At 51.2% G+C, this 20,720-nt stretch overlaps 1 protein-coding gene across 7 annotated transcripts in view; it reads right to left on the reverse strand.

Moving 5' to 3' along the window:
* Ssbp3 (single stranded DNA binding protein 3) overlaps positions 1 to 20,720 on the reverse strand; it is a 157,873-nt gene that overhangs the window by 12,889 nt on the left and 124,264 nt on the right. For 2 of the 7 annotated variants that reach the window (XM_078026323.1, XM_078026317.1), the window contains exons 6-10: positions 12,030 to 12,110; positions 11,060 to 11,119; positions 7,016 to 7,082; positions 6,835 to 6,911; positions 387 to 475 (exon numbers count right to left, since the gene is read on the reverse strand). In XM_078026323.1, coding sequence (XP_077882449.1) covers positions 387 to 475; positions 6,835 to 6,911; positions 7,016 to 7,082; positions 11,060 to 11,119; positions 12,030 to 12,110 — 374 coding nt within the window. The remainder of the gene's footprint in view (positions 1 to 386; positions 476 to 6,834; positions 6,912 to 7,015; positions 7,083 to 11,059; positions 11,120 to 12,029; positions 12,111 to 20,720) is intronic. The other 5 variants (XM_078026318.1, XM_078026319.1, XM_078026320.1 and 2 more) reach the window with 5 other exon arrangements.

The raw sequence follows: 20,720 nt of genomic DNA on the forward strand, positions 1-20,720 counted from the left end.
GTTAAAAATCTCTGAAGCATCAGAGAACAGTGGCTATTTGTACAAGGGTTCCAATTTTGACTCAGCCAATAGAAGTTGTGTGAGCCTGGGCAAGTCACTTTACCTCTCTGTGCCTCAGTGACCTCATCGCAAATGATAATAACAACTGCCTTGCAGTGTTGTCATGAAGACTAGGTGAGCCGATCCCTGGAGCATGTCCAGAACTGTGCCTGCTGCCTGAGGCTAGGCTCTCATTCCAGGGTCATCAGCATCCTCATTCAACTGACAAGGAGGCTGAGGCCCAGAGAGGTACCAGCAAGGATTTATGATCAAGAGTCTTCCAGGGTGCCTGCAGAGGGTGGGAAGAGCCATGGCTCTGAGCCCTGGCCAAGTCCCTTTTGCCTTACATGTTAATCCCGGGCATGGCGGGGCCGAGGGAGTTGGGTGGTGGTCTCATGCCGCTGCCGTAATTCTGCAATGATAACCAAGGGTCAGTCTATGAGAAGGAGAAGGGGAACCAGAGAGAGAAGGAGGGAGGGGAAACAGACAGAATATAAGTGAGAGGGTTAGTCTGTGAAAAGGATCTGATGAGAAAAATAATACATTCTTTTAAAAAAGGTGGGACAGGGTGAGGACCAAGTGGTGGGGACAATGACAAGCCAGCACAGAGGGACAGTCACAACAGTCAATGTGTTTTCAGGGCCTTAACAATGTTCTCAAAAACACACGGCTGTCAAGCAAGTTGCTCGCTCGCCTGCAACTCCCCCCACCACTCGGTGTGAGGAGAGTCTAAGCGAAACTCGGACATTCTCAGGACCCAGATTCGGCACAGGACAAGCCAGTGAGGCAGACCAGGTGCCACCCAGGCCTCTCGCCTGTTCCCCTCTTCGTGACTTGTGCCGCCTGACATCCTCTCTGAGAGCTCTTTTCTTTGCAGAAATAACTGCCCTGCCTCCCATCTCCACTTGGAGGCTTCCTGGGTGAGCAGCAGTGTTTCTGTGAAGCCTTCCCACCAGCCCCCCGAGGGTCCTGCTCTGTCCTGGTTACTCCCTGAATGCCTTAGAAACCCCACCCCCAAAGGCCACACACCACCCTGGGTTATGGTCATGGCTATGCATCTGTCCCTCTCTCACTGGACCCTGAATGCCTTCTCTCTGTGGACAGTGACCACAGCCCTCACTCCATGCCGTAGCTGGCCAACACTGAAGGGATGGATGGGTGAGGGAGCGAAGGAGTGACTGTGTGGGAGTAAAGTGTGCCCTGCAGTAGCTCAGGCTCTGCCCTCCAGGGGAATCTGGAAGAAGCAGGCTGCTGGAACTCCAATGGCCAAGGAGCAGCCAGTGTGAGCAGCCCCGCGCTGAGCACATGTATACTTCATACTCCGTCCCTGGTTTGGTCCTGGTAACCGCATGAGACTGGTATTAGTCCCATGTACAGACAAGAAGGTCTGAGAAAGATCTGCCTGAAGTCGGTCAGCAAATGGCAGAGGCGGGTTTCAACCTGGGCCTTCAGACCTCAGTCTGTATTCCTAGCCACAACCCTGGTGGGAAGGGGACTGAACAGGAGGTTGAGCTGGAGCTGACAAGCTTGGAGGCAACATCAGGCTAATGATGGGGTCTTCAGCCAGGGACCGCCTCCCCAAATCTTTCTACCTCTGGGCCACCTGCTGTCTAGTTACCTGCAAAAGCCTGGACCTAGGAATCCCAGATGAAATGCAGACGATGAAAGGGACAGTACCCAGTACTAGGCTGCCTGGCAGAGCAAGGCCTAGAGTCAGTGGGGGCAGGTTGCAGCTAGAAATATGAGGTCAGCACACAAGAGAGCTGGCCTCAAGCTTGGCCACTTGCTGGTGACTTTAGCACATTACACAAATAACAAATATGCTTTCCCGGTGCCAGACCGTGCTTTGCACTTTATGTGTATCATCTACATTTAATGGTCATGCCAACTCCTTTACTACCCTACTTTAGAGGTTAAAAAACTGAGGTCTGAGGCACAGGGAGCCCTTTGCTCAACTGTGCATGGCTGAGCTGGGTTGAAGCCCCACAGGTTGGCCATGACTCAGCTGTGATGCCTCATCTGTAAAATGGGGACAGAGTCCACGAAGCTGCAACCTTATGGGGCCCTAGGAAGATCATGAAGTGACAGCTCTCAAGTGCTTTGTGAACCCCGGAGATGCATGACAATTTGGGATGGCAGCCACAGAACACACACCACAGGCCTCAATGCTGCCGTGACATCACTGAGCACAGGCCTTGCCGGCCCTTCCCAGGGCCCATGACTGCTGCTAACCCCCTTCCACAAAGCTCAGCCCCTGCTCTGCACAGGAGCTCACTGTGTCCATTGCACACAGCCAGCTCACTGGAAAGGTTTTCCAGGTCAAGTGACAACCCCAGTGACTGTGGCTATAGCCCGCCCCTCTCCTAGCCATGGGAAAGGCCTCAGACAGGCACTCCCTCCAGAAAAACGGCTGGACATGCAGCATGGCTCCTGGCTGGAGGGCTCCAGGGGCAACCCTCTGCTCCCAACCCTGCCCAGCCTGTAGGAGCCTCGCTGGGTCAGCAAGGAGGCCCCATGGAGCTTCCCCCTGCAGACCCTGGGTGGGCCCCTCATACCTCTCACTTCACAGAAGACAACTGGGAGGCCCAGAGAGGCCAGAGACTTGATCAAGGTCACTAAATAAGTCAATAGTGAAAGTGGGCTGGAAGCTTAGCAGCCTGGTTGCAGATACTCAGGAGAAATGGGCTGCCTCCTGGCTCCTGCCTGCCCACAGCACATGGGTTGCTGGAGGTAGGGGGGCCTGGTTACTAACCAGAGACACCCCTCATCTGCTGTCAGCACTGCTCTGCAGGGATGGGGAGGCCATGTTCATGGGGGCCTGTCTTCCCTCACTCCTTGCCCTGGGGTGTCCCTGGGCAGAAGGGTCTGGTCCATAGTCATAAAGAAACTGAAACCTCTCCCACCCTTTGGGTCTCAGCCTCTGAGGTCTGATGGTCCCTAATGACACAGGAAGGCACCGAGCAGCAGGCAGGGGCCCACAGAGGGGGGCTGCCGCTGCCTCTTGCAGGTCCTCACGGGAGCTCTACCTCTGTGCTTCCCATGGCTGTCTTCACCTTACAACAGGGAAAGCCATCCAGCCATGACGCTCATCTGCCAGAGGGGCCAGAAGCCGTCTAGGCAGAGGGAGTCCACCCCACACTGGGAGGTTCATCAAGGGTCCCACTCCCTTTTCACCCAGCCCCTGGTGCTCTGAGCCTGGATTATTGATCTTTGCACTGCTTTCTGTGGCTCCTACTTACGGGCACTGAGCTTAGACTGGCCCTGGGTCAGCAGGAGCCCCAAGAGATGCAGTTTCTCCAGGTGCCACAGGATTATCCCTAAATATCATGGATTATCCTTCATCTGAATTTTCTCAAATGTAGAAAAGCCAGGAGATAGTAATCTGATTCTAGCCTCAACCTGAATATCAGAATCACTCTGGGAGCAGTGGCTCTGGGAATCACATCTGCAGGGTCTGCTGTGGGGTCTTGTTACACTCTGTACCTGAGTCTGACCGGGAGCTCTGCCTGGAATTTTAGCCTCATCTAAGAGAATTCAATTTTGAAGCACTGGGACAAAAGGTTACTGCCTGACACTGACACATAATTTTTTAGAGAAAAATGGATTAGGTGGAAGTATTGCCTTCTTTTCGGCACTGGTCATTTTACAAAAGTAGAGTAAATTTGTCTGAATCCTAAGTGCAATAGGCAGGGCAACACCTGGACAGCTGGCCCCTTTGGGATGTTTAGGTGAAACATGATGCAGCTCAAAACAAGGACTGTCACTCTGCTTAGTTCTGAAATTTACAAAGGAGCTCCATGACCACGCTCTACCTGTTTTCTGCTCAGAAACTTCCAGAGGAGTCACTGGCTAAATACATTCCAATTCCCTACTAGGAATTACAGACCAGTAGTGTCCCACCTGTGTCTGGCATGGCATTGTGCATGCAGTGGGTGCATACTCAGGGCTGCCTGAAGGGGCTGGCTGCCCATTCTAATAGCCTGGGCTGTAGCAGAAGGCAGAGCTCAGTTCTTACAGGAAGGGGAAGGATCCAAAAATCCCATAGGGGTGTCCACAACCACTGTCTCACCCCGCCCCATAAGAGGCCCTGCGAGGTCACCACCTGGCTGCCTGTTTTGCAGACAAAAAGTGCTAGAAGTTCAACCCAGGTAACTACAGTCAGAACTGTTTTCTAGTACCAAGTTCTGAGCTTGCCCCTCTCCTGTCCACAGGGAATGCCCAGGCAACACTCTCAGGAGACAGACAGAAAGGGCCGGGGGTGGGGGGGAGTCTTCTATTCTCAGCCTTAGAGTCCAAAGCTTCCAGGTTCTGCTGTGCTCAGGTGAGTTCTGATGCCCACTTTCTAGCTATCCCTGGATCCTTTAATCCATCCCACATACCACCCTTGCCCAGGCCTAAGGCCTGAACTTCCTGCTCCCAGTGATGTGGTGCAGATGTTTCAGGCTGAGTGAGGGATTTAATACTGCACCCTACCAGAGGGGGATGGGAGATAAGAGCAGAGCGCTTTAGGGTCTCCACTGTCTTTTCCCCCTCCCTTCCTTTCTTTTTTATTCTGCATTGGAGACTGAATTCAGGACCTCTAAGCCATATCCCCAGCCCTTTTTATTTTGAGACAGAGTCTTACTAAGTTGCCCAAGCTGGCCTTGAACTTGTGATCCTCCTGCCCCAGCCTCCCAGGGTATGGTCCTCAGAGCTTGGGGAGCTCCATCCCTTGCATAATGTTGTACACTGCCTGGTGAGGCCAGGAAAGCCTCCCCAGCAAAATCTCAGCCTCCGGGACCCTCACCTCTTTCGGGGGTGCCCAAAGAAGTGTGCTGGACTGACATGATGCACAATCACCAAGCGAGAAGGAAGTCCTATGCTTCCGGAACACTGCCTCAGACACTCTTGATACACACATTTCCAGCTTCTAGAACCTCTATCTTAACTACAGGCTTAACAAACTGTTGACAATTTCACCAGGAAAAAGACAAAACAAAATAGAAGCTAATTGCAATCACCACACCCAAACATTGGTTTTAAGTCCTCAAATTTGGAAAACAAATTACTTACTCAGGTGGGGGGGGCTACCGAGTTCCATGCATCATTAAAGATCCTGACCCTCTTCCTTTCAGCAACCCCATAGCAGATACTAGGTTCATGCCCATTTTACAGATGCAGCTTCAGAGCCTCTCAGAACCCACACAGTGGGTGGTGGGATTAACTTTCCCCCCTCAGACTCCACCCTCCTGAATTGACTAGATCCCCCATGGCATTCTGAGAATCTGAGCCCACTGCTGATTCCACATCAAGAGGAAGTGACTGCTATGTGGCTCAAGCCAAGGGGATCAAGAAGCATTTCTTACTCTGGAGACATGGCTTTTAGCTTCTATCCTCTGACCCCTCCCATAGGTGGCCTTGCAGAGGCCAGCTCCAGACAGTGGCCAGAAAGGATGGGGCCACCTTGGAAGCTTAAAAGGAGCTGCTGAGAACATGAAGTTTGGATGATGTGAGAAAGAATTAAACGAGAACATGGGGGCTGCAGTTGTGGTGGGCTTGCTTCCTTTTAGGACTACAGGACCAGCAGAAGATAAGAACCTCCCTAAAATCTTTCCACACCACGGATGTTCCCCTACCATGGAGAGGGCTGCGGCCAGTCTGCTGCATGTGTGATTCCAGGACGGAACAGACACCTCCCCATGAAAGAGAGCATGGGTGTGTGTGTGTGGGGGCAGTGGGGGTGGCACTGCTCTACCCCCCAGAGAAGCAGAAACCTGGAGGGGGCCCAGGGAACCCCAAACACCTCAATCAAGGGAGGGAGAGACAAGACAAGCAGACTTCCAGGCAGGGCAGAAAATCAGGGAAGGAATGCCCTAGAACAAAACCTCCTGCTCTCACTTCTCACTCAGATTTCCAGCTCCTGTGGGCAATCAGAGAATGCCCAGGGAGGGTGGAACACGGCAAACTCTGTCACAGCCAAGTGCTCGGAGGAGTGGAACAACTGTGAGAAGGATCCAAGCAAGAATGGCCTGTCGGACCATTGTGCACGTGGTACTTTCATGTGGGATGTGGGGCTGTGTCAGAGGGATAACAATTGTGAAGAGGTGCACTGGGCACTTGAAATTATTTCTTACAGGAATTTCTAAACTGCCCTTTTTCGTAATGGAGCCCCCTGGTCAAAAGGAATCTTGGGCAGAAACTGGTGTATGAAGCTGGCTGAGGTCTGGGGTTAACGTGGTTGTTAGGCACAACTTGGCCTCCTCCTATGGCAGAGAACACGGATAAAAACTCACTCCTCATTTGAAAGGGTGGGGATGCTGAGGCCTACAAATGATTCATCCAAGGACAGACAAATGGTGAGTGGCAGGCAGAAGTAGGAGAGCCACTCACAGGCTCACCTGTGGGTCAGCACACTGTGACCCTGGAGCCATCAAGTCTACCCCACTCAGGGAAAGAGGTGGCTTTGGGATTCCTGGAGGCCCCCATCACAGCTAAGGCCACCATACCCTCTGCCATTCAAATTCCTCAATCCCATGCTAGGATACCCCACCTTAGAGGAGTCTGGGGTCACTTCTCAGATGTCCCCCACCCCCAGGTTCCCTGGAGGTACCTTAACTCAGCCTACCCAGGGGCTGTTCTGGCTGTGTGCAGGGCCAGCCCACTACAGGTAGGGATGGGAGCTTAGGGACCCAGACACACCTTCCCTCTTACCCCTGTGAGCCACAGACAGGGAAGACTGACAGACTGGAAAGAGGAGAGAAGGCGGGTGCACACAGATGGCCAGGGAGATGGATGGTCAGAAAGATGGCTGGTTACCTGTGGCCCAGGACCCATAGGCCCCATGCCTCGGGGAGGGTTCATTCTCTGCATTGATCCTCCCATGTTGGGGTGGCCTGCAAGAGAGAATAGGTAAGCAAGGAGGATAGAGCAAGGAGGAGCCCTCTTGATGCCACAGGCTGCTTGCCACAGGCTGCTTGCCCCACCCTGCTCTCTCTACCTTGTTGTCGGGTGGGATCCATGGAATTGGGCAGCAATGGCTGTGTCCCAGGAACTCCTCCTGGAGGCTGAAAGACATGTGAGACAGAAGCTAAGGAGCTGCTCCCTGGAGCTGATGAATGCGAGGGATGCATCTGCCTGCCCCAACTGCCACCTGGGGTCATTCACAGCCTCCCTGAGACTATTTCTGCTGCCTGTCAACTGGGAAGGGTCCCCCAGCACAAATCAGTCAGCTCCAGCGAGCCTTAGTTCCAGTTTCGACAACAGGTGAGGGGATGGAGGGAGGGTGGAATGGGGGTAGGCAGTAGGCAAGGAACCACTGCCCTGCCGTCAGGACCTATGCTGCCTGCCAGATCCCTGAAATGAGGCAGAACATTCTCCAGGTCATGCTGGAGAATGCAATGCTCACCACCTGCCCCAGGCAGCAGAGTTCCCTCCTTTCTAGCTGCCTGTACCTGAGCTGCCATGTTAAGTCTTCTTTCAGAGCTGCAACTCATTGCATCCCCAGCTTCAAGTTACAGGGACTGAGACCCACTGGCTAAAACCATATTACCACCATATTATCACCCTTCTATAGGTAAACAGGGGTAAACACCTTAGAGATTGAGATGGGAAAGCTGAGGCCCAGAGGCCCTCAGCCACGTATTCATCAGCAGAGCCAGGACAAGTGCCCAGGTCTCCCAGCCCCAGGATGACAAGGGGGCTGTGGGCACAGAAGCGAGGCATGCTAAAGCAGAGCCCGCTTGCCAAAGTTTGTGGAGTGGCAGGTGGCACTGATGGAGCTGCTATGAAGGAGGTGAGACAGGGTGCCCAGAATTCCTGGGGGAGTGCTCGGCACACCTGCTATGACAACCTATTCAAAATAATTTGCTGGGGACGAAAGTTATTTCAGCTACAATTTGAAAAAAGAGCCATGGGAAGCATGTTTCTAGCACTCCTCTCTAGAACATAAACTCTTGACTTTGGGAGGAAGTCTTTGGTGAAAGCAGCATTGTTTCCCAGCTACAGGCACCAGAGCTTCTGAAGGGTGAGACCCCTGTGATAAGGGGTCTGCCCCTGGTGGCCGCAGTGGGGCCAGCCAAGTTTGAAGCTCATCTATCTTTGGCCCAACAGTGAACGCCAGCGGGTTTGGAAAAAGGTGGTCGGAAACAAAGGAGTAGACCTTCACTGCTTTCCCTAGCTTCATAATGGAAGGGGTGTGGCTCGGGGCAGGGCAGCCCACAAGCCCTTGAACTTGGATACGACCTCCTGCTCAGAAGGTGGCTTTTTGGACCTGCAGCTCCCACCTGATGGGGATGGTTGGAGGCTCTCCTGATCCTGGGTTTTAACTGTGCCACCCCTGGCTTTCGCCCAGCTTCCTCACCTCCAGTTCCCAAGCTCTGGATTACTTGGCTGGCTTGGGTCTGCTCACCTGGGCTGAGGGTTTATACCGCCTGGTTATAGGACTCTGTGAGGACTCAGAAAGGCCTGTCTCTAAGACTGTCTGGATTCGGGGAGCCCAGGAGGTTGAGGTGGGATCCTTCAGGGTCCTGAGTTACCCAGTGCAGAAACACCACACCCGCCCTGATGGAGCAGCTACAGGGGTCAGGTACTCACTCCCTCTCCAGGTAGGCCCACACTGACCACCAGTTCTTACAGAAAGCTCTTCCTGGTATGTGTCAGGACACCAGGAGCAGAGCTGGGCTATCCAGGGGCTCAGAGAGCCCGGAGACTCACTTCCCTCACTAGGTAACCCTGTGATAGGGAGAGGAAAGTCTGAGCTTCCTCTATAAGGGAAGGAAGGAATACAATGACTGAAGAAAACGGGTCTCACACTAAGAAGGCAGAGGCTCTCAAACAGAAGCAAACAGAAAAGTATCAGCTGCTAGATGGGACTGTGATCATGCTGTGCACAACCCCTCAGTCCCAGAGTAAAGAGGTGCTCTGGGACTGTCACACAGGCTACTGAAGGTAGGCCAGCTCTTCTGTGGCACTGGAGGGTGAGGCACAGGCAGCATCTGTCCAGAAAATGGACGAATGGTCAGCTGCCCCTGCAGTTCACTCACCTGCCCACCAGGACATCAGCAGAGTCTGGGGGTTTTGTGAAGGTCTAATGTGAAAGGGCAATCTGACAACTCAGATTCTAGCCCCTCCTTTACTAAACCTAACTGAACCCCACTGTTTACCACCTACCCAAGCCACCCTGACTTGAAAAACAGCAGCACTCTAAATAGAGACCCAAACCTCTAACCAGGGAAGCAGGTGGGAGGCTGGCCTTGCAAAGCTTCAAGGCCAAGTGAGCGACCACTGGCTTCTTGTTCCCCTGATCACCCTGCCTACCACCCTTGAGCCCAAGCAAGTCCCCCTGCCTCTGTTTCCGCCACTGGCTGCAGGAGAGGGGAGTAACTGAGGTACTCTCCAAGAAATGCTCAGGGGCAATACCTGTGGAAAGGGCACATTCCTCTTTAAGAACAAAGATTTCTGGAGTTCACAGGATATTGGAAAATTTGAAAATTTCCTATGAAACGGCAGGAAGACTGGGAAAATTGTTTGCAATGCAAGGTGCAGATCACTCATGCTTAATTGCTGAATAGAGACACATGCGCCCTTCTCCATCACTTAGTGGCTGGAGGAAGGGCCACAATCACAATTACCATCAGGAAGTATTCGATCTCTCCCTAGGGTGATGGCCAGTTTTGGCCAAGGAGAGCCACCAAGCGGGCAAGCTGCTCTGGGGTCCATGTGTGCAATGGTAAAGGAGCTCACTTGGTGACACTAGGTCAAAACAGAGGCAGGGGAAGCCACTTTCACCTATGAAAGCCAAGTGAGTGGGCGGGGCAGAGTAGATCCAACAACGGCTGGAAGTTGGGGACAGACTAGAGCCCAGCTCACTGTGAGCCCGAACTCTGCAATGTGTCTAAGGATCCCTTTTTTGGAGCTAGGTCACTAATTCCTTATGTGCAAAATTTGTTCCCTTTATGTTGGAAAAAAACAGGACACAAAGGACATTATGAAAGGAAATATAAAGGTGGAAATCTGACCGACAGTCTCACATTAAAATCAGAGGCCCCTGTATTTGAGTCTCTCTCCACCCTGACTCATCTCACTCGGGCTTTTCTGCAGGGCCTCAAGAATGGAAAGAATCCCACTCAGATACGCTAATGTAACTGGTGACTAAACTCCCAGCTCTGATGGCAACAAGCGCTGGATGTGCTGGAGCTGTTGTCTGATTTTTTTTGAAGGACTTTTGCAAAGTCACTGAAAAAATATTCTTAAAAAATATTTTGGCACAAAAGATATCTATCTCCCTGTTGTTTCTTTAAAGTTGTTTTTGTCTATGTTCAAAAGAGGCATCATCTATTCGCCTTTACCTCTCCAGCTCACCTCCCGCCCTGAAGGGCTCAACCAGGGAGGGGGCTTTCCCCAGACCACCTAGAACTGACAACCCGCATTGGCCAGAGTAAGGCAAATGACCCAGGTTTTTGGTTGAAAAACCTCTTCGTTAGCAGACCACTTTTCCGATTAAATGAACAAATCCTTCCTTGTTTTGAGTCTAGGAAGTAAGCAGACATTTCTTAAAAACTCTCAAATACCCTGCTTTGCTATACCCAGGCTCCTGATCTAAGCATTTCTATGGGCCATTTCTCCCCCTAATAGCAGGATTATATTTACCAGCCTTGGCAATTCTCAAAAGCTTCCAGGAAAAAATGCACGTTGTCAATTAACTTCATTAAGGAGGAAGACCCTCTTCCAAGAAAGGGCTGGAAGGGAGGGGCACGGGCATTACCACCTTCTCTAGAAGAGCCAAGACCCTGCAATCCCTCCCAGATTGCCTCTGCTGTTGCCCTCTGAACCCTAGGACAGGATGCTGCCAGCATAGGCAGGTCAAATGCTGCATCACGGGCCTAGAGAAGATTTGTTGGTAAGCAACCCACCCCACATCCCCAATCTTAAAACCTGTCCCTCTACCCCTCAATCCTCCTCCCAAATACTGATTTGCGTCAGAGTCCACCTAAGGCCAATGATGGCTGAGTGAGAGGAGAGAGAACATGAAAAGGTACAGTACCTGGTTTCCCATTCTGATCGGGGGCCTGGGGCCGCCTGCGTATCGCGGTGACATAAAAGGCTGCAATTACAGGGAATTAGTTCAATGATAGCCTGCACTACTGTACAGCAACAGACACAAACGCTCTCCAATCCACAAAGTCCAGTTTGTTACAACTAGTGATCTTCTAAGCTCTCTTCCTCCCCGTAGCCTCTTCCCTCTGGGCAAAACTTCCCACGGGCAGAGGAAACAACAGATCCACCAACAAATGTCTCCCACACTGCACTGGTCCACGGAGATCTACTTTGGGTGAAGGGGCAGCGGCTGGGACTTTGCGCAGGATGCAGAACAGTTAAATCAACGGGGGGGCAAGGGAGGACACCTCTGCTCTCCGTAAGGGCAAATAAAAGAGTAAGGAAAAGGTCTCATACATAACGTCTTCAGGGTCTGCAGACAGAGCTGGACGCCACGCACGCGTGCGCACACATGTGCATACACAGAGAAACTACTGACAGGGAGCCATGGGAAGGGAGCGAGGGTTTAGGGGGAAACGCAATGGAAAACGATAAGGGGACAGCGCGGGCGCCCTAACTCAGTGCAGGGGGATGGGCGAGAAAGCTTTCTCAGCAGCGAGAGCACACAAAGAAAGGCTAGGGATGCAGCTTCGGTTACAAACGAATGGTTAACCAAACTCAAAAACCAAACCAAAAGTGAGAGAGGAAAAAACAAAAACGCAAAGGCCACTGACAAGGTCACAGAAATATTTTTTCTTTTCTCTTGGTTTCATATCCAAGCTGGGTGTGATGTCCAAGGAATGAAGACTATCTTTAGGAGAAAAAAAAAAATTTTTTTTTTTTTTAAATTCAATTCGTCCATAAAGACTCGAAAGCAATGGCTGGAGCACGTTTTGATTTTTGTTTTTCCTCTGTGGGCTCTCTCCTTCCTCCTGCCCCGCGCCCCCCGGCGGGCGGGCGAGCCACAGTGCGTTTACCTGACTGTGGGGTCCCATCATGCTGCTGGGATTGTGAGGTGGAGGCTGTGCGTGCGGCGAGGGCTGTGACCCCGGAGGACCCTGTGAGGCCAGACAGTAGAGGCAGGTTATAGATCACAGCACATGGAGAAGCGCAGAAGAAGCTTAAAAGAACAAAAATTCAACCAAAACGCAGGGTGGCGGCGGGCGTGCAGGTGGGGGCTCTGGCTGACGGGAGGTGGTGGAGCTGCTGCTTAGGTCGACAGCTCAATGGTGTAAAACGGAGGGTGGGCGGGCGGGAGGGAGGGAAGCTGGTCAATACATTCACAGGGGATTCAGAAGAAAAGAAAACTAAAATGAAGCACCTCTGTCAAAGCACACAGGAGCAAGGTCCAGACACAGTCTACCATCTGAGCATAGTTTGCCATGTTAAATACGTTGGTTGAGATGGGCTCAGAGGGTACAATGATGTGCAGACAAAAGCCACCTGGACCCAAATGCAAAGCGTGCACGTGCCGCTTGCAAGGGATGTGGGAAAGAATCAGGGGAGGTCCCTGCCCTTGAGGAGCTCACAGTCTGGGGGATCAGGACAAGGTAACTTGGTGACTTGAAGCAGGAATAATCATGGGTTAGGGAGAGGTCCAGGCCACGCCCACTGGGGGGAGTGCCACAGGGGCACTGATAGACAAGGACAGAGGCAGAAGGAACAAAGTGGCCCCATAGACTGAAACAATGGGGTAAGGAAATAACAAACAAGTGCCCACTCAGTGTAAGCAGTGCTGGGTTCTTTCGTCTGTGAAATGGTCCTGTAAAGTGGAGTCTCTCATTCTAATTTTTACAGGTGAGGAAACAGTCTCAAGGGATAAAGGCACTTGGCCATGGCCACACAATTGGTAAGTGGCAGCACCACAATGAGAAGCTCAATGATCTAAGGCCTACCTTTACCCCTGCAGCCCAGGGTCAAGGGGACTGTGAGGGAGGGCTTGGAGACTCCTGACCGCTGGGTAGGTCAGTGGATTGAGGGTCTTTCCATACCAGTTGGTGGTGAGCCACCTGCAGCTTCAAGCTGACCCACAGCCCTGGCTATGCTGACCTCCCTATACAGAAGAGATAGGGAGATAAATGCTCTTAAACAATGGGGTTGGTTAAATTGCAGGTTGCACCAATCAGTGGACGGTGAAATCGATTTAGTGGGTTGCAACCATTACTTTTTAAAAACCTGAAACTGGGCGGGGGGAGGGGGAGTATTTTAGGGCAGGTATCTTAGGAGGGTGCCTAGACGTCTTGGGTGGGAGGATGGAAAATTCAAAGCCAGTCTCAGCAACTTTGCAAGACTGTCTAAAAATAATTTAAGGTGGGTGGGGCGCTGGGGATGTGGCTCAGTGGTTAAGCGCCCTTGGGTTCAACCCCTGGTACCGGGGATTGGACTATTCTCTATTTTATGTGTATATGTAAGTGTGTGAGTGTGAGTGTGTGTGTGTGTGTGTGTGTGTGTGTGTGTGTGTGTGAGAGAGAGAGAGAGAGAGAGAGAGAGACACACACACACACACACAAAGAGCTGTGAGAGTATTTTAGACTAGGACCCAATCCCAAGGAGTTTCCTACTATGAGAAAACTGACAGTGGGTCACAGTCTAAAAGTGTGAAGGGCTTTCTGGCCCACCCAGGCGGCTCAGAGCTGGACTCTGGTGCTGGGACAGGAGCCACACCCCAATGTACTTATCTCCACCCAGATATTGCCGTTAGCTTTGGAAGTTTTTTGAGAAAAGTTCAAAATCTGCATGGGGATGCAAGGGTAGTTTTAACTCCCAGTCTTCTTCCTCAAAGCTGGGCCACCAGGCTCTGCTTGCTAGGGGGACTCAGCCCAGTCCCAAGGAGGAGCAAAGCGCAGGCCAGAGGGTGGGTGTGGAGGCAGAAGAGGTGCGCAGAGCAAGATGCAGAGAACTGTACAGGAACCTGAGGGCACCAACTGGCAACAGGCCTGGGAGCTTCTTGGCTGATCCAGGGGCTGCTCACTTCCGGAAAGCTCCGAGGAGCAGATGTTCCCCTACCTGCCACGCTACTAATTTCAACAAGTGTGTGTCTTTCTAGCGGCTGCCAGCAACGGCATGGTTTGTTACCATGAGCAATTTTCTTAATTAACAGACATTAATTAGCCATTTAGCAATTTTGCAAGCATTTGTTTAGCGGCTTTCCTAAACATGAATACCACTGTGATAATGGCACTGATTAGAGGGTCCCCTAATTAACAGTACAGGGAAGGAAAATTGAAATCACATAAATTAAAAAGGGAGGGGAAGTTAATGAAGGCGGGACATATTTGCACCTGCAAGTCTTTTGTACCATGAAACTTGGGTGTAATGTAAACAAAACAAGATAATTTGAAGCCAACACCCAAAAAAAGAAAAATAAAAAGAACGGAGGAGGATGGTTCAAGGGTGAGGTCCGGTTGCCAAGAGGGGGCAAAAGGCCTTCTGTCAGTTCCTCGGCTCTTGGCAATGTGGGAATGCCTCCTCCTTCACCATCCTCGCCTCTCTCTGGACACAGGGAGCGCTTTCACAAAGTGAGCAGCATGGCTCTGGGCAAGCCCCTTACAACCCTGTGCCACTCATCAAGGAAGGTCAGTAATGGTCGACTCCCTCATCTGATGTGCCCAAGAGCAGCTGGCGCTCACCTGGGGTCTGCAGAACAGCAGTCATCACACCAAGCCAACGCATAAACCTGGGTCTGCTTCACTGCTGAGGAGGTCTGGGGACCCCCATCCTCACTCGCACCCCAAGAGGCCCCTGAGGTGCCTCCCTCAGAAGCTCCCTGTTGGACTTCTGACTGGTCCCCAAATGAGCTGGGGTGATAAGTCTGATCAATAAAAACCTAAGCGGCAAGCTGCTCAGTGAGGCCCTGGGCTGCTGAACCTGGGGAGGAACAGTAGCTCAGAAGCTGGAGTTTGGAACACCCAAGACCAGGGAATCCTGGCTTAGGCCAACAGGTCACCAGACAGAAAATCACACCACAACCTTGACCAGGCTAATATGAAGTTCAGTACTTCCCTCCCTAGGACAAGAAGCTTCCCTCCCACCTCCTGTCAGGTGCTGGCCAGGCTCTGGCCAGTTCAGCCACTGGCACTCCTGGGAGCTTGCAACAGACCAGGAGCCAGCAACCTACAATTTCCCAAAGGGCCACCCACATCTTCTGTGTCCCTACTACGTGCATTCGGGTTGTAGCTTTCTATCACTACATTCTCTGTGCCTGGCCTGTGCCCTTGAGATTGTCTGCAGCATGGTAGCAGGACCCTGGCACAGTCAGGCACATCCTCAGGAGCAAACAGAGCTGTGCTCAGGGAAACATCTGCTTCTGTAAAGAAAATGATAGGCTTGTAGTCTATCTCCACTAGGAGGCAAGGGCTCTGCTGCCTTGAGTTTGACAGGCCACAAACAGGCAGACTTGTCTGGCTTCCCAGCCAGCCTTCTTGACAAGAGACCTATAGGTGAGCTTCGAGAAAAAGGACTTCATGGTCTTTTTGACCTGTTACCCATGCAGGCAAAATATTACATAGAAAATAGACCAAAACCAACCAACCAGATCATGCTGGAGGATTTTGATCTCTGTGCGGATAGGAATCTTTCACCCCTGACATCTGGACAGACGGGGCAGGCAGGTGGAGAGGACTGTAGCAGAGGTGAGAGAAGGAGGGAGTCCCAGAGCTGCTTACACTGATCAGTTTTCCTATGTAGGATAGCTTCCCCATAGGCCTTGTGGGAGTGCAGTTACTGAAAGCTTTTGAGGGACCCAAATATATGTGTCTGGAAGCCAGCTTGGCTGGAACAAGCCTCTGGGCCCAGCTCCACTTTGATGGTCTCTCCACATGGACCTTGGGGGCTTTCTGTCAAAGGTACTACATAATTTTGGGCCAGATCATGGCCAAGCAGCCCTACTAGATAGAAGCTTAGGAGGGAACCACATCAGTCCAACAGCCATCTGTTTGCTGAGTGGCTCTGACAGGTTGTTATACCATCCTCCAATGTCCTTTATAGAAAAGAGGCCCAGGACAGAGGTGGGACTTGTCTAAGGCCAGAGAACTAGCTGGCAGCCAAGCCACATGTCCTAACTCCAGCCAGGGCTCTCTTCAAGGTAACATAACCACCCACATCTGGGTTCAAATCCTGCTCTGCTATTGACTGCCCTTCTGTCTTCTCATTGGTGAAAAGGGAACAATAATGACAATGGTGAGTGTGGACTTTGCCTATACCAGTTCACTTAATTCTGAGCTCCTCACAGTAAGTAAGGTCCACCAATCTGACAGTCAAGGAATTGGATATGGAAGTGTTAGGACAGCAGAGTCACTAAATGATGAGGCCAGGGCTGGGTGGAGGGGAGTGTCCTAGAGTAACCCAGATTCTGCTAGCCTAGGAGGGGCACCTCTGTGTCCTGTGTCAGGGCAGAGAGCAGATAAGAAGGACTCCTAGAGCCCCAGAGACTGGCAGGTACATGGAGACGGGAGGTTCTGACTTTGCAGGCATCCAGTCAGCCCCATGTGAGCTCACAGAGGCACATCAGACTTATCTTGGCCCTGAGGCACTCCCAGGCTGTTGGGAAGGATGAAAACCCAGTGACTGAACAAGCTTGAGTGGTGGCATAACCTGCCAGGCATTCCAGCAGCACGCTCCTGTTCAATTGCCATACTGGTAGACGGAGGCCAGGGCTGCAGAACACAGGCTCTGACCCTCCATGAGCTGGATGGGGGATGAGAATCAAGGAGCTGGGATGAGAACCAGGGCCACCAGACTGGTCAGAACTCCTATCATGCCACGGTGTTGCTGTGGGGTGATAGCAGGGCTCCCGCAAGTCTCAGGAGACCCCAATGCAGGGAAATCTCTGCTCCCAAGTCTTGGAAAAGGAGACCTTTTCCTGTGCAGCCTTCACACTGCCCCAGCCCCTGTTAATGCATTTGCCATTCTGTCCCGGATGGCCCAAAGATCTCTGACTGCAAATACCTAATCTGGGTACCTCCTTTTAGTTCTTTTCTCTGTAATTTCAGTGCTGAGTATTGTTACATTTAGGAGCCTTGGACAGACACATGGACAGGGCCTGGGGGCTCTCTTATGGATGTGACTGAGGGAAATGCTTAGTGGTTTCACAAAATCCTGCAGGGGAACGGTCAGTATAGTGAAAGGCCTTTCCCAGCATCCATGCAGTGGGGAGCAATGTTCCACAGCACAGCAGGAGCCCCCATTCCTCGTCACATTCTGGCTCTGCCCCATACTTCACCTGAAGCTATTCCTAAAGAGACTGTAGGCTGTAGCATAATGGGAGATCTTCGCAGTGACATGGGCCTGGGATATGTAAGTGTTAGGACAGCAAAGTCACTAAATGATGGGGCCAGGACTGGGTGGAGGGGAAGGTCCTAGAGTAACCCAGATTCTGCTAGCCTAGGAGAGGCACTTCTGTGTCCTGTGTCAGGGCAGAGAGCAGACAGGAAGGACTCCTAGAGCCCCAGAGACTGGCAGGTACATGGAGACAGTAGGTTCTACCTAGAACCTCCAGTACACGCAGTGAGTCCATTTCCCTAATGGTCCTGAGTCTTAAGCCTCTTAAGAGAAACAGGTCTGTTTTACAAATACTGTGGAGATGTGGTCCAGCTGGCATTGTGGGGTGAACAGAGGGCCTCAGTCTCCTATGGTGTCCTAGCCTCCAGCTCCTGGAGCCACTTACATGAAGGTAGGAGCTCAACCTGCCAGCCCCTGGCTTGGCTCAGGCTGCTGGGAGGCTGCAGGGTCTGCGAACATTCTCAGCCTTTCAAAGTCACACACCATCCTGTGAGTCTCCTCCTGATACCCTGCATTATCAAGGAGTGCTATATGGGCCCTTCAAGGACAACAACTGTTCACCCCATCCAGGGGTACATCCAAGGCAGGGCCTAGATACAGCAGCAAGGCTCAGCTAGAGGTGGATCACACAGCCATGACAAGGAGCACATGGCCCAGTAAGTCGTGGGTAGGCCCCTTTAATACTTGTGGGTTCAAGGAACCAGAAAGATAAGTTAATACCAACAGGCTGGCCAGGCTGACCCTCTAAGCTAAAGACTCACCAGGCTGTGCATACCTATAATCCCAGTGTCCAGGGAGGATGAAGCAGGAGGGTTGCCAAGTTCAAGGTCAACTTCAGCAACTTAGGGTCTCACTAAGTTGCTTAGGGCCTTGCTATCTCAAAATAAAAAATGAAAGGGATAGGGGTGTGGTCCAGTGGTAAAATGTCTTTAGGTTAAATCCTCAGTCCTGGAAAAATGAAAGATAAAAAAGGTCTAGGGGGTATCACTCAGTGGAAGAACACTCTGGGTTCAACCTAAACCCCCTAGTAATTAAAAAAAAAAAGAAAGAAAGAAAGAAAAAGAAAACTAAAGATAAGGAACTATCTCACCCCCAGAGTCTTTAAGATTAAAGAGAGAGAGAGAGAGAGAGAGAGAGAGAGAGAGAAAGAGAGAGAGAGAACCTATGTGCTAAATTAAATATTCCCCAAACTCACTGCTCCTTCATCAAACTCTGCCCAGCATTCCTCAAGACCACCTGCACCTGTCTGGAAATCACAGACTCACAGAGAAACAACAGAGACTTAATTCCAGGCCTCCTGGGTAGGGAGGTGGGCCTGAGGGGAGCAGGCATAAAATAGGCTGTGGCCTGAGGGGAGAGCCCGAAGCACTAGAGCTAGAGTCCTGGTCTTGGGCAGGTCATCCATAAAGAGGCAAGAAGTCCAGCTATATATTCCTCATAGTCCCAAGAGTCAGGAGAGTGCTTTGTAAACTGCAGAGCCTGTGCCATTACCATCTAGGTCAAAGCTACCTCTTGTCCTCACGGTAAGACTACTGGGAAAAGGAGACTTCAAGTTTTAGGTTGCTAAGAGATAAAACACTCCACACATTCCCAACCCCCAGACTCCAGCAACTTAGGGTCTCACTAAACTGACAAGGCTGAAGAGGTGGGTTTGGGTTTAGATGGCCAGCAGCAGAATACAGTGGGTATGTAGTATTGGTGGCTGGTATAATCTGCACAGTGGGTGTGTCACTTTAATTGAGTGAATATAAAAATGATTATACACATGGCAAAAAGCATTTTATAGATAATCAAATGCTGACAGGAAATGCTACAAGCCCACTCTGGAGAGGATTAAGGTATGCCTGTGAGCCACGGACATCCAATATCTGTTGGCATGGCTTTGACTCACCCACAGCCTCCTTGAGTGGGAGAATGACCACTAGCGGGTGGTGTAGCTCACTGGAGGAAAGGTTATTTTCCCATTTCAACTTGCATAAATGAACTTGACATGGCTTGGAGAGATGTCTTCCTACCCTGATTGAATGTGTCCCCTGGGAAGAGACATTGTTATATATGGGCACGTCTTGGGGGTACAGGTCAAAGTTGGGCCTGATGCTGCCAGCTCCAAGTCAGAGGAGGCCTGGATGTATATACAGCCAGCATGGGTCTGGCACATGCATGGTCAGTCCTGAGGGGGCTGAGCTGGACACAGTCCTCAGACAGCTCACCATCAGGCAGGGCTCCCTGGGATTCAGGAGAAGTCATCACTTAGAGGAAGCAGGACATATTATGTCTCCCCTTTGGGGTCACCTCTGTGCAAATATTAGGAGTCCCCTTGCCACTGAGACCATTCCATGTAAGAATAGTGAGCAGCAGCTCACTGATCTGCCGGAATTAAACTCCAGCTGAACTCTCTCCTCCTGCCCACCTCTAAGAAGCCAGAAGAGCACTGGGCAAATGACCAGGACACAAGGTCCCTCACTGTGAGTCTGGCTCCTTTCCCTATGTAACCCTGTGAAGACACCCCCAGGGGGCATTCAATAAAGGTTTTTCTCAATAGGTATGGGGCAGATCCTTGCCCCACAGAAGCACAGGATCAGTAGGCTAGATGGTTTTCCAAACAAAGGGAGGAAATAACAAATGAAAATACCAGCAGTGTCCAAGATCGACTACACACAGCTGCTGCCTCTTCCTCCAGCCCTTGACCTGTGCCTGTGCCATGACAGAGAGGGGACTGAGCCTCAGGAATATGTGCTCACTGGTTTAGACACAGAAGAGCCAGATCTCCCAAGCTTTGCAAGGCAGAAGGTCAGGCTCAGTAGCAGCACAAGAACCCCCAAGGCATGGCCATCATGCTGAGATACAGTAAACAAGGGTAAAACCAGTCTGCCAGCAATTCTTATAAATAAAGTTGTATTTGATACAGTCTCACTCATTTGTGTCAGCTGCCTTCATGCTCCAATGACAGAGCTGAGCAGTTACAATGGAGATTAGGCATCTCATACAACCTGAAAGACCTACTAGTGACCATTCACTGAAAGTTCTTGCAGAACCCTGAGCCAGATAATGCTCTCGAGACTGAGAGGGGAAAAACTGGGGTCTTTTCTAATTCTCAAGGAAAAATCTAACAGTACTATACCTACTTTCTGATTTTAACCATGTGTCTCTCATAAGACAAAAGAAGTAAAAATTAACCTCTTTACAAAATAAACAACTGAAGTCCAGGGGCACTAAGGTATTACAAGAGCCAAGGTTTATCCCATTGAGGACAAACAAAATGAGCTCTGGCTCAGGGGTCAGCAAATCTGCATTTGGATTCTCCCCACAACATGCCACATGACCACTCATGAACCTGATTTACTTGTCCACTACTGTTGAACAAATGATAGTTGATCATCTCAGCTGAA

The sequence above is a fragment of the Ictidomys tridecemlineatus genome, chromosome 11 (genome assembly GCF_052094955.1).
Source record: "Ictidomys tridecemlineatus isolate mIctTri1 chromosome 11, mIctTri1.hap1, whole genome shotgun sequence".
NCBI classification, from domain to species: domain Eukaryota; kingdom Metazoa; phylum Chordata; class Mammalia; order Rodentia; family Sciuridae; genus Ictidomys; species Ictidomys tridecemlineatus.